This window comes from Phodopus roborovskii, unplaced genomic scaffold (assembly GCF_943737965.1).
Source record: "Phodopus roborovskii unplaced genomic scaffold, PHOROB, whole genome shotgun sequence".
Lineage (NCBI taxonomy): Eukaryota > Metazoa > Chordata > Mammalia > Rodentia > Cricetidae > Phodopus > Phodopus roborovskii.
In genome coordinates, this window is record NW_026126645.1 from 4625102 (window position 1) to 4638924 (window position 13823).

A 13823-nucleotide genomic window follows, 5' to 3' on the forward strand; every position below is an offset into this window, starting at 1 on the left:
GAGATGGTAGCACCTGGCCCACAGTCTTTGCCTGAAGGGTCAGGCGTTTGTGAGAGGTAGCATTGGTGGCCATGACAAGGTGTTTGAGGAGATGTGTCTCTTTGTTCCAGGGGAACACTGACTGCTTGGGGTGAGATCTGCCTATGGGATAGGGACCCCAGAGATGTGGTGAGTAGAACCGGATGTGAGCCATAGTGTCCACCAGGTGTCACCCAAGTTCTAGAAACCATCATTAAACAAAGGATCCCAAAGCTGTGGCTAGGGGAGGGGAATGACAGGATCTTCAGCCTTCAGAAGGACGAAGACAGCGGCTAGACAGCAAGGCAGCACCCTCCTCAAGCCTCAGTGTAGATGACAGCTCAGAAAGACTGACCAGGAGTCAGAAGGAGAGAGACTGCGGGAGCAAGGGGCCCCTCATCCCGAGGCAGGGCTTTTCTGTGGGTCCCCTAACCCTGGCCCTGCCCTAACGGCTTCTGGGGACACCCGGGACTGCCACAGATTTGGAACACCTTCATCTGTACTGGCATGCCACAGGGCACCATGTGTAAGGGATATGGCTTCTCTCACCTTCTTCCTCTCCTAGGTCTGGGCTCTAAGGGAACAGGGACCACCCCTGAGTCCCCAGGAAACCACCAATAGAGTTTCTGTCATCTTCCAGGATGAGCCGAGGATTGAGGCAGGGAGAGAACCCATGTGTGTCGGCCTTCCCGACCCCTTCAGGAACGCCCAGTGGGTTAGTTTTTGCCCACTTCACACACACTATAGTTGGGAAGAGGGGCCTCCATTAAGAAATTGCCTCCATCAGATTGGCCTGTGGTCATACGCATGGAACATTTTCTTGATGAAGGATCGATGTGGGAGGGTCCAGGCCACTGTGGGTGGTGCCATGCCTAGGCAGGGGGAGGAGGTATAAGAAAGCAAGCTGAGCAAGCCCTGGGGAACAGCTTTCTTCTGTGCTTCCTGCCTCTGGTCCTGTTCAAGTTCCTGCCCTGACTTTCCTCCATGACCACCTGTGGCAGGGATGCACAAAGCAAATGAACCCCGCCCTCTCCAAGTTGCTTGTTGGTCATGGTATTTATCTCAGCTGTAGAAATCACACTAGGTTGAGCACCCGCGGCTCTGGACACTGGGTACACGAGAAAACCGGTAGGAATTCACGAAGGGACCCGGGTACAAGAAAATATATGATGCAGATGGGTGTCTCTGGTTCCCTGTAGCTGGAGGAGTCTGACCTCAGAGCTGGTATCCCGAAGAGCCCACAACACCCCCCACCCACCCCTGCTTTCCTTAGCTTGCTAAGACAACTGCTGCTTCCCTGGCTGTCCTATTAGGTAACCTTCAGGTTATAGAAGGGCATGCATCCTGAGCCCACACTGGCTGCCACCATTGCATAGAGGGTCCCTGTGCCCTTGCCAATGGCTCAGGCATTGTTTTTTTGTCTTCTCAGCCTGTGCCTTTAGGTGCATAGGGCCATATCTCCCCACAAGCAGAGAGCGGTGGAATGTCAAGGAGCCTGTCTTCCCCAGACCTAGAGACTCAGGAATGTATCCCTGTGCCCACCCTTACCCTAAGAAGGACTCAGCAAAGGCAGCCAAAACTGGTTGTTGTTGTTAATACTATTATTATTATTATTAGTCTGACGAGGGGATATTGTATTCTGTGGGGACTGAGGCAGGGGAGAAGGGGGCTGAAGGGGCTAGATCCTATAGCAATGGAATCTCATTGCCCCAGCCTTCTCTATAGGAGGTGTGTATCCATGGAGGAGCCCACAAGCCTGGTGTCAAAACTCAGCCGTAAGCTCTCTGGGCACCCATCACAGCTCTTGGGGTGGAGCTAGTGTAGCAGGGAAGAGAAGGGAAGCCTATTTGCTGAGCTCCTGAGAGGGTAGATAAAGAAGATCACAAGGCCAAGGCAAAGGGCAAGTTGGGTCAGTGCACATAAGTGACCGCCCTGTCACACCAGGACCGGCGTGAGGGTCCCTCTTGCACACAGTGACTCCCTTAGTCCCAAAGCTGCCATTTCAGACACTGCCATCTGCATAGACATCTTTTCCTGCTTCTACAGTCACCCTGCTTGGCTCTCTCTCCAGTGACAATGTCCCACGGAGCCACGCAAGCTGAGCTTCCTGGTGAATGTCCTGAGTGTCCACATGGGGCTGGCATTCCTGGGTCCTCAGAGTTAGCAGGACGAAGGCAGAAGACAGGTATGAGGCAAGGCTAGACACCGCTGACCTTGAGATGGCAGATGAGGCAGGGGACAGGGGAGGTACACCTAAAGAAACACAAGGCTGGCGACAGTGGAGAAGGTGACCCGCCAGCAGGAGCCTTCAAGATTCCCAGACTCATGGGGCCACACCCTCAGCTTCACTAGCCTGTCCCCATCTCTCTTCTTGCTAACCCCATCTCCATGTCTGACAACTGGCCTGGCCCTCGTTACATCTTGCCCCCCCCCCCCATTCCCTTCTTTACCATCTCCCTCCCTCTCTATCCAAGTTTCCCTCTCAGTCTCCTGATGTGATCTTCCCTTTCACCTTTCAACCCCGGAGACAGCCTGAACTGGCCTCGTCCTGCATACGGAGTGAGTGCTCCAGATACTCCTAGCTCGCCACTCTGAATTTGGGTGGGGTAAGGGCCCAGTGGGGTATACACCACTTTCGTGCAGGAGTCGGAAGGGCAGGGAAAACTGTGGATGTGTGACCACCTCCTGCCAGTCCCTGTACACACACATACTGTGTACATGGGGTCTCTGTGCCCTTGGAGCCTGCCAAAAGGCACTGGGTAACAGAGGTCAGGCTTTAGGCCTAGACACCTCCTGTTGGCTGAGGGCTGGATGGGGCCACCCATTCTGTGAGTGGGACTCTAGAGAGTCACAAGTCTACCTTAAGTTATCTTGTGGGACTCCAAGGGTCTCCAGAACCCAGGCCTCAGCCCAGCCCTCTGCCTGCCTGAGTGTAGTTCCAGGCCTGTGATGGGTCACAGGTTTTGGGAGTTGAGTTGAGGCCACATCGTTTCCTTCCATATCCAGGTGAGACCCCAGCAAGTAAATGTGCTTCCCGCTAAGCCCTGACCCAGCTGCTGAGTGTGAGGCTGACAGAGTAAAGGCCACAGACAAGCCTTGGACTTCCAGAGTCTTCTGGTACTGAGCTCACTACAGGGCTAGGAGGGAGTCACAAGATAGCCTCGGCCCCACATATCAGATGTAGACCCCAGCCAGACTCCCTGCCCTCTTTTCTCTCAGACCTTAGTCAGGCTAGGTTGAGACAGGGGTCGCTGGGAAACCATGGCCACAGGTAACTTCCTCTGGGTAAGGGTCGTAGATGCTGCAGTTGGGTGTGGGACCCTGGCAGTAGACATTGAGGTAGCCTCGGTGCTTGTCTCTGTATGGCTGATCCTTGAGGCACAGAGTCAAGTTCTTGTCACACTCGCACGTCTGCTTGTCACACTCTGTCTCATTGAGTTCACCTGTGCATAGGCGATGGGTGATACGGGGACAAAGGAAGGGACTCTGAGAACCCAGTGGCCTTTGGGAAATGACTTCAAGTCAGTAGGTCTTGTGCCACCTGGGCTTTTAGTGTGCCCTGCTCTGGGCTGGGGTGCCACACCCTTGTGAGTGGCTCACATGGTAAAACTAGGGGACCTCTGAACAGCTGGGACAACTGAAGCTAAGAAAGAAAGATGGGGAGCAGGAGAGATGGCTCTGCTATGGGGTGCTTTGTACACTGTGAATACGTATTGTTCCCATTGGTTAATAATTAAAGCCGTTTGACCAATAGCCAGGCAGGATAAGTTTGGGTGGAGCAATCAAAATGAGGACTGGGATGAGGAGGGGCAGAGTTGAGGAGACTCCAGCCAGCTGCACAAGAAACAAGATGGCAGCGGACCAGTTAAGCCACAGCCAGATGGCACTATATAGATAATAGAAATGGGTAAATTAAATGTAAGCGCTAGTTAGTAATAAGCCTGAGTTATCGGCTAAACATTATAATTGAGATACGCCTCTGAGTGATTATTTAAAAGCGGCTGCAGGAGGGGGTTGGACAGAAAAACCTGGCATTACATGGCCCAGCAGTTAAGAACATGGCTGCTTCTTGCAGAGGACCTAGTTTCAGTTCTCCGTGCCGAAATCAGGGGCTTCACAATGCCTGTAACTCTAGTTCCAGGGACTCCAACACCCTCTTCTGGCCTCTACAGGCACATGCTAACACATGGAGCACATATAGACAAGCAGGCCCACATACACATAAGAAAAAATCAGCAAAATTAGGAAGAAAGAAAAGAGGTTTACCCACCCGTACTGGCTACCTCCTGCTTTCCCAGACTCCTCCTTACTTTCCTAGGGAGTGATTGGTAAGAGCCAAGTAACAAAAGGTAGTGTTCAGTCAAATCCATGCCAAATCAGTGGTTATTCTAAGTCTTCATTTTATGCTACTACTAATTTGAATCCAACAGTTAACTTTTAGTGCCAGTGGTCTCGTTTGGGTTATCCTTATCCCAAAAATGTTTTTCATTGTTTGCCTGAAATCAGAACTTAGTGGGCTACCCTGGGTTTGTCTTTGGGTCCCCACCCTCACCCCTAAGTCCCGTTCCTAGCGAGGGTGTCAAGGGAGGGACTCACTGCAGATGATCACAGTGTCATTCTCGATCCTGTGCTCATAGTGGTCCACGTACGGGCGGCAGCCCTGGTCAAAGACCTTCTGGTAGCAGCAGTCATGGGCATGACAGCACCTGGTGGGGTGGGGTGGGGTGGGGTAGGAGCATTGATGATCAGACAGGTGCAGGCAGCCAACCCAACCCCCACCCCCACCACGGGAGACCTCAGATCATCAGTTTCAGCCCATAGTGGTCAGCCCTTCAGACTGTAGCTCTGAGCGGGGCAGTTATATGCCAAGCTCACCCAGTAAAGCTAAACTGGTACTGGCACCCTGTATTCTTGTCCTTGATCCTACCTCTGTGTTCTATGTCAGGGCTCTCAGCTCCCTCCCTGCCTTGGAGCCAGGTGTCCCAGCCACCAGGCCAGGGAGGGAAAGAGGGTCGGGTGGGCAGGAAGATAGGACTTTAAAACCAGCAGCACAAAGTAACTCAGACCTATACAGAGGCCCTGCCTCCTTGTGCTGGATGGCCAGGGAGGGGTCTGGGGTGGGTCAACGGGCACTGGGGGGGGTGAAAGGTGGGAAACAAATGAGGAGTAGTCACCCTCCTCTTCTAAAAGAGTGAAGCCAACTGCCATCTCCTCGTGGTGCCAGATTTGGTGCTGGCTGCTGCCAGAGAAGGGAGAATGAAAACCATGGCTCCCAGGGTCTCTCAGTTTGAGGGAAGAAGCATGGACTAATGGCATGGGTGTCCGTCCCTTGCCATTGTGGAACATCAGCCATGAAACCTGAACCTCCTTGGCTGTTTGTGGGAGGGCGTAAAATGCCGTTCTAATATGGACAACAGAAAGCATCTAAGAAGCTGAAGATGGAGTTCCTGGCCCCACCTCCTCAGTCTGTCCATTAGCTGCCCCCTATCTCTCCCCACAGGGGGCCTCCAGAACCTACCAGTCTACCTCATCCATGGGCTTGCCTCGGCCCCCCAGCCCGCAGTAGCAGCCGTAGCCCACAAAGGACAGGATGGCGTTTTTGTGCGTGATGGCCTCCACCATGAACTTCAGGTTCAACAGGCTGCTGTGGGCGGTGGATACAACTGCAAGAGAACCGGGAGTGTAAATCTAGCCTGGTGACTCCCCAGAACCAAGACTCAGGGAATGAGAGGGGGGAGGGGAGGGAACAGACAAATCCTGTAGGCTGGGATGTTTCTCACCCCTGCACTGAGCCCTTCAGCCTAGATGACCAAATATGGTTCATTTAGCTGCAGGCCAGGCAGTGTCCTAAACCCTCGCATTTGATAACTCATTGGGCGTTCACTGCAACCCCTGACTTTTGTTATTATCACATTTTTCCTGATAAGCAAATTGAAGCTGGAAAGAGCCCTGAGTAACTTGCCTAGGGTCACACTGTCACATGATATTGGAGAACCTAGAGCCAAGCAGGACAGAGGGACCTCAGCCACACACACACCCCCCTTGCCTCAGGTGCTTGGCATCTGATGAACTCATACTAGCGTGAAAATACTAAAAGTCACAATTACATTTCAGCCATGTTCAGTGGTACACATTCCAGATACTTAGGAGTCGTCTGAGGCAGGAGGATTGAACATGCAAGGCCAGCCTGGGCAACTTAATGAGATCGGAGACCACTCCCCAAAGAGGTCATTCTGAGTATCCAGTTCACTGGAGAGAGCTTCACAAATGCCACATACTGCCATGAGCTACAAGAATTTGGCTTCTGGTGTCTCTGCAACTGAAGGGGAGCCGGGGTCCCCGCCAGCATCCTGGAGTCTGTGTGTCATACGATGCACATACGGCACAAGCAATAACTCAAGGGTACTTCTGTCACCAGCAAAAAGCAGCTTCCTGCCAGCAGCTGGGCCCTCCAGCCATTCACCCTTCCTTCTCTCAACTGCTTCCCTCTCCTGTCTCCTGTAGGGTGTGAGGCTCTTTGAACCATCTGTGCTGAGTCAGCGCCACCAGCCTACCTGAGTGAAGCTACTCACCCACCCACCGGCATCTACAGGGTGAGAAAATGAAGGCTCAGAAGGTGAAAGGACTTGCTCAGGTAGCACAGGCTGGGAGGAGCAGAGTTTGGGCAGGAGCCTTATCTGTTCCTTAGCTGGAACTGTGTGGAACCTGTGTGCATGCAACCTTCACTCTGGCCTGCTGGAGCTGCGCTTGGAATTAGGCACCCTCTCCCCGCATCCTCCAACCTCCTCCCTCCATGGACAGGACATGTTGTGAGAGATAGGGAGTCCAGGGTTGGGAAACTAGAGGCTGGATGGAGCCCAAAGGGCCTTGGGGGCACCCAGACACACACACACACACACTTTACCTCATAAAACCATCACTCAGGAGAATCAGAAACCAGAAGAAAGGCCATGGGCACAAGAAATAGTTCATATTAGTTTCCTCAGACCAGTGGTTTTGGGAGAGATAATTGTTTTTGAAATGACAGGTCATTTTGTCTGAGTACATCAGCCCTTTCTCATGCCTGGCCACAATGAACCTTGTCTTTGGGGGTGTGAGGTAGGGCCAAACTTGTATCAGGAGCCTCACTCAGCTATGCTGGGGGATAACTGCTCTCATCCATGAAGGCCTGGGCATCAGCCCTGGGAGAGTTTACACACAAACACTCCCTCTCCCTCTCCCTCCCTCTCTCTGTCCCTCTCTCTCCCTCTCCCTCTCTCTCTCTCTCTCTCTCTCTCTCTCTCTCTCTCTCTCTCTCTCACACACACACACACACACCATGATGAACACAGATATATACCAGGTCCCAGCCATGAGCCATATTTTACTGTGGGGCACACAGACATAGTGTATGCTCAGACACACCCACACTCATGCACAGACACGCATCCAGCTACACACAAACTCATTAACTCCTGCCAGCACGGAAAGTCACTAATACATATGCTCAGGTCCACAATAATGGCAAACACTACCAGTTTACGAGGCTTGCTCAGCCCTCTGCACCTGCTCGGCATAGCTCATAAAAGAGGGCCCCTGGCTTGTTTACAGGTGTCTAGAACTAAACAGCCCCAGAGGAGAGGTTGAAGCCTCCACAGGGAAGTGGAGACCAGAGAGAGAGAAAGAGGAACAGGCTGTCAGTAGAATAACACAGGAGCCCCCATTATAGAGAAAGGGGGAGGGGCCACTGGGTGCCAAGCTCACCGCTGCCGGCCAGGACTGCAATGGCAAAGAATTTCTTCATACCCAGGCTGGACCTGAGAGAGAACAAAGCTCAGCCTGAATCCCTCTTCCCAAGCTACCTGTAGTCAGGTCTCATTCAAGACACCTGCTTTCTCTTGCTCTAATTGCTGTCACCCAGCCCCGTGATGGACACTTCCCCACCTGGCCTGCATCTCCAGGGAGTAACACACCCCAGGGTAGCAGAGCCACCAGAACCAATGTCCCCTCCCCAACTCTCAGCTCCAAGACAGGAAGCCGTTGTCCCACACCAGATTCAGCCCTCTTCAGTCCATACTCCAAGGAATACTAGGACCCGAGTCACAGGACCCTACCTGGCAACTGGATCTTAAAACCTAAACCCAAGAGACCCAGGTCACTGGGTTCTAGATTCAGCTCTGCAAATGCTGAGGGAGTCACAGGCAGGTCTCTTAGCTTCTCTGGGCTTCAAGAATGGAATGAAGTTGACTAAGTGTCCCACGGGTCTTTCAAGCACCAGAACGCAGTGGGCAGACCTCTGCTCAATGTACAGACACTCAGTTCTACTTCCTGAAGAGCTAACTCTACAAGTAGATCCCCTTCCCATCCCCCTGCCCTTCTCCATGGAATGTTCCATTCCGGGGCATCAAGCACCTTACCTGGAGATTCTGGAAGGAGAAGAGGCCCCAAGGCTTGGACTCTTCCATCCAGCGGGGTGTTTAGCCAGCACCTTCTTCCTGAACCCTTTGGGGTTGGCCTGTGCCCCATCTGCCATGCCTTGGGTTTGGGGAGGCCAGCGACATAGGGCTTGAAAGGTCCTTAAAATGCCCCGGAGTTTCTGAGGAGCAGGCCCCAGCTTCACGCTGCCAGGCACACTAGCAGGGTAGTGCTGGGGCAAGGCCCCTGGGCAGGAGGCAGGTGACAGATGTCCTAGAAAAGGCTGGCTCCACCTCTCCCCTCCCACTGTCACAGCCCTCCCTTCCCACACCAGGCTGGTAAAAGCCCCACCCCTCATCAGCCTGCCCACCCCTAGGCTTGGGAGTGGGGTACAGCCACCAAGACTCAGCCCCACCCTCTGTACCTGAAGCTCTCTCCATCCCCAGCTGGAGGATGCTAAGGAAAATGTTACCCAACAGCACTTGTCGAAGAAAAACAAGAGGCACTTTCTTCAAGGGACCCTCCTGTAAGGGACCACTGTACCGGGGCCTTGTAGAGAGCAAGAGAGACTGGACTCAGTCCCAAATACAAGGCAAGGAGGGCTGAGTGGCCAGAGTGCACAAGGATCTGGATCCAAACACAGCAGAAACCCAGTTGTAGCTCATGCCTGTAATCCTGGCTCTTAGGAGATGGAGGCAGGAGGAGCAGGAGTTCAAGTCCATCCTCAGCTATATAGCCAGTTTTAGTCTACCCTGGGCAATAGTGTGTGTGTGTGTGTGTGTGTGTGTGTGTGTGTGTGTGTGTGTGTGTGTCTGTGTGTCTGAGTGGGGAGGGAGGGAGGGAGAGAAAGGCTGGATGTTGCCTCAGTGCTTAAGAGCAATGATGCTCTTGCAGAGGACCTGAGTTCAGTTCCCAGCACTTAACCCACAGCTTACCACTGCCTGTAACTCCAGTTCATTGGAGCTAGTGCCTTATTCTGCTTCTTCAGGCACCAGGCATGCAAGTAGTACAGGCTCATACACGCAGGCAAAGCATTCACACACATAAAAATGAAAATAAGTTGAGGCTAGAGAGATGGCTCAGAAGTTAAAAAGCACTTATTACCCTATTTGCAGAGGACCCAGGTTCGGTTCCCAGCACCTACATGGTGGCTCCCAACCATCTCTCACTCCAGTTCCTAGGGATCCAGTGCCTCTTCTGACCTTTACAGTCTCCTGAGTGCACGTGCGCGCAGTGCGTACACACACACACACACACACACACACACACACACACACACACAGAGGCACATAAAAATAAAATATTTTAAAAATAAAATTAACATTTTAAAGGGAAACGGAAGTGCATAAAACAAGGCAAAGACAAGTGTGAGCGAACACAAAATCATCATGAGGACCCAGCAGGGGCAGAGGCTCCAGCTAAGCTGACCAGACAGCTTTTTCCAAAACAGCAGGGTGATCAGGCCTTCCCCCAGGGGATGGTAGAGGCTGATAAAGGAGACTTCAGAGGACCACAGAGATCCCAGCTAAACCATTGTCGCAGGACTACAGCTATACATGGACACTGCAGAGACCCACAATGAAGCCTACACATCAAAGCCCGCTTAAGAAGAAAGTCTCCAGGAGCCCAGTCTGGCCCACTGAAGGAGGCTCTTGTTGGCAAGGGGACTTTATGTGGACGCATACCTGTCCACTGTCCAAATGGACAGAATTCCCCTTACACCTGAAGGGGCTCCCATCATCCACAAGCATGTTGTGGCCACCTCCCCCCAGACAGAGACCCCAGCTGGGGTTGGGGGCTCAAATGCTTGCATCTGCACCCTGCAGAGAACCCACAGATCCCCTGCAATGTCAGGAGCAAGGCCTCTTGGGGTTCCTCTAACCTGTCTTTGTCTGTAGAGACCACACCCAGTACAGCCAAGTAACACATATCAGGGCTTCAAACAGGACCCCAGGCCCCAGCAACAGCTCTCCTACCTCACTCCTAAATTGTCACACCCCAAAAAATGCCTTTGAAAATCACTGCAGCACCCTGAGTGGTATCAGGTGGAGAGCCTGGTGACTCTGGGTGTTGGCGTCAGTTGACTGCGTTTAGGAAGTGGAGTGTGTGTGGCTGGTCCCTGTCATTACTCCGTTCTGTGTGGGGTCAGCAAAGAAGGGAGGGTCTGAGCTCTGGGCTGCCTGAGCAGGCTGACCAGGCACCGACCCTACCATCTCCTGGCTGAGACCTTGGCCAGTGGGCTCCCTCCCCCTGTGGAGCCAGGGATGGCAACAGCCAGTGTCAGTGCATGCCTATGAGGCATGCACAGGGCTCCATTTTAAAGACTGGATTGTGACAAGGGCCTGGGGTGACTCGGCATGGGGTGCGGGGGTTGGGGGTGATGGGGAAACAGGACTGTTGGACTCTGGTACTTCCAGTTATCCCCATAACGGCTCATCTCTACTCATCCAGTGTTTCTGATCCTGTTGGAAAGGGTCTGAAAGAATGCCCCATCCCCTCCATCCTCCCCATCACACTCCCTTCCATTTCCCCCCCACCCTCCTCTCCACCCTCCCCTCCACCTTCCCCTCTACCCTCCCCTCCACACACAGACACACAGACACACACACACACACACACACACACACACACATACACACACAAGCTTCTCTTTCCTCCCATCCCCAGGCTTTACAGATTTCCTCTTGTGGCTGTCCGAAGCCAATGGGCCCATCTCAGGTGAACTTCATTATCCCTCTCCCACCCCCCACTTCTGCCCAGTTTCCTGTCTGTGTCCTCAGGAAGCCCCTCACAGCCTCCAGTCACACGTCCACACACAGGAAGGCTCTCATCTGTACTTGTATGTGCTTTCCTTTGTGGGTACCTGTGTGTTTTGGCTTGTGGATCTCAACACAGACTGGGAACCCTGGAGAGTGAGCCCCAAGGTTTGCTCCACCATCTCAGGCCAGTGATGCTTTGGTGTCTGCTGGCTTCTAATTCTACCTCTGCATTTGCATCCACCTCTCAGGAAGAGCACTGAATAACAAGAAGATGCAGACACAGATGCAGGAGCTGGGGGATGCCTGTGTTGCTTAGGCTGGGACCCCAGGGATCCACTTTGTCCCCTAAAATTCTAGTGGAGGTACAAGTCAGACAGGCCCCATCCTCCCGGGGAGGGAGGGGCAAGCTCCTCCCCTCCCACCTTCCTCTTCCAAGCTCCAAGTGCTCAATAGTGAATAATAAACTGGTCCACCCAGAAATTCCACTTGTGGGAGAGCAAACCCAGATACAAACCTAAGCTGTTCCCAAAGATGGGTGCGAAGAGACACTGTGGGGTGACTTTGTGACTTTTGTTTTTGTGGGTTAGGGCCCACACTCATGAACTCAGTCACCCCTTTGAAGGTACTCTGCAAATATAGACACATTCTGAAGCACTGAGCTAAAGTGCCAAAGAGGTTTCCCCATGGTGAGGGAACACCATTCGGGTCAGAACAAGTTCTCACAGGAGTCCCTACATGATCTTATGTGAGAAGGTGCTGAATTTACCCTCTGCAGTCACGTCCATTCCGATACCAAAGCTAATAACAACACCTCAGAGGAAGCATACAGACCAATGACCTGCATGCAGACTCTGTAATAATGCACAAACAAAAAAAGGAAACCGTAGCCAAGTCGGCTTCATCCCAGGAACGAAAGATTTATTTTTACACCAATAATACAGCCCGTGTGTATTATATCACTTTAACAGATTTTTTTTTTATTTTAAAAAAAGTGTAAGATATCACAGATGCAATTAAACCAACCAAGAGAGCACCATGTGACAAAATTCAGCTTTCATTCTTGACAACAAAAAATTTAAAAGTCAGAAAATTGAGATCTAAGTTCAGCTTGAACTATAAATGGAAGTTAAAGTCATTCCTGGTGCGGAAAAGCTGAATGCCCCCTGCTGGGAAGGGAGCAAGGATGTCCACCCACTGGGTCTGTTCGACACTGCACTGGGGCTGGAGGGGGCATCGGTGGGGACATTTAATACAGTAAGGTAAAGAGAGAGGGGTGGGGAGGCACAAAAAGAAATAAAACACATTAAAGCCACAAAGGATGTCTGTTTCTGGACAGGATAACGGGTGTGCCTAATCCCAGCACTCAGGAGGCAGAAGCAGGAAAATCTCCTTTGAGTTTGAGGCCAGCTGGGCTACATAGAGAGACATTGCCTCAAAGAGTAAACAAATAACCACCACCAACAACAAAAGAATAGTTCTATTAGCATCAACAGGATAACCCACATGAGGATTTCTGTCTGACCGTTGCCACAGCCAGCCATGTGTTCACAGTCCTGCCCTGTCACAACAGTGCCTTCACTTGGCTGAAACTGACATCTGGTGACAGGAAGGAGCAGGTTTATAAACTGATCACCAATCAGTGTGACCTTGAAGGACTCACAATACATAGCTCCCTATGCATTATGGGAAAGTTAAAGAAGCCTTGGTCCAGCCAGGCATGATAAGTGGTGTCTGTCTGTAGACCCAACACTCAGGAGGCAAAGACAGGAAGATCACAAGTTCAAAAGCAGCCAGAGCTGAATCTTAAAAATGCATCCCTGGGTTGGAAGAACTCCTACCATTAGGATGGTTCTGAATGATAAAGAGGTGAACCCATCCATCCACCCAGTATCACTTAGGTTATCTCTCATCCTGGGGAAAATGAATCACCAGCAGCGTTTCCCCAGCTGTACAAACTCATCTCTATGCTCAAGCAATGAAATCACTGTTTAACATTTTAGAAGAAATGGTGGCTCCCTCTGTGACCTCAGCGCCCAGGAGGGGGAAGCAGGAGGAAGTCTGAGTCAGAGCCAATGGCGAGTTCCCCAACAGCCAGAGAACGTAAGACCTTGGTCCAAAACAAATAAACAAACAACAACAAAACCCTGTGGAATCTACACATATTGAATTCATACACTGAATTTAGCCAGGTTGCGGAATAAAACATGAACATTCCAAACTAACAACAGCTGTTATGTCTACATGCTGGAAATGAATGTTTAGAAACTGAAAACCTAAAAACATTTGCAAAAAATACTGATGGTATCAAATGTCTATGGATGAAACGGATAAAGAAATGGGAAATGTGCACACTGAAAATGGAAGAAATGTCCAGAGGGACCAAAGGAGACTAAAATAAGCCCCAGATGAACCAAGAGCTAGCCCACAGTGGTGAGCCGGGATGCTCAGCGGCACCGAGAGGCCACTTCCTCCCTGGGCTCTATGGATTCAATGTCAGTGTTTCTTCAGGCAAACTTTAGCAGACTTTTCTTACAGGGTTCAGCAAGCTCCTCCTAAAATTCATACAGAAATTTCAATGACTGGGGGATATTCCTGTCAACAATGAAGAGGGAAATAAAGGAAAGAAAGAGGAAAAACAGAAGAAGAAGAAGA

General features: G+C 51.6%; 1 protein-coding gene across 1 annotated transcript; it reads right to left on the reverse strand.

The window, feature by feature from the left end:
- Window positions 1–3187: 3187 nt before the first annotated feature.
- On the reverse strand, window positions 3188–8655 carry Pla2g2f (phospholipase A2 group IIF). Its single transcript, XM_051173652.1, has 5 exons — window positions 8415–8655; window positions 7762–7814; window positions 5537–5681; window positions 4615–4724; window positions 3188–3461 (listed from the first exon to the last, which is right to left on the reverse strand). The coding sequence occupies exons 1-5, from the start codon at window positions 8528–8530 to the stop codon at window positions 3250–3252; spliced, it is 636 nt and encodes a 211-aa protein (XP_051029609.1). The 5' UTR covers window positions 8531–8655; the 3' UTR covers window positions 3188–3249.
- Between the last annotated feature and the right edge of the window lie 5168 nt (window positions 8656–13823).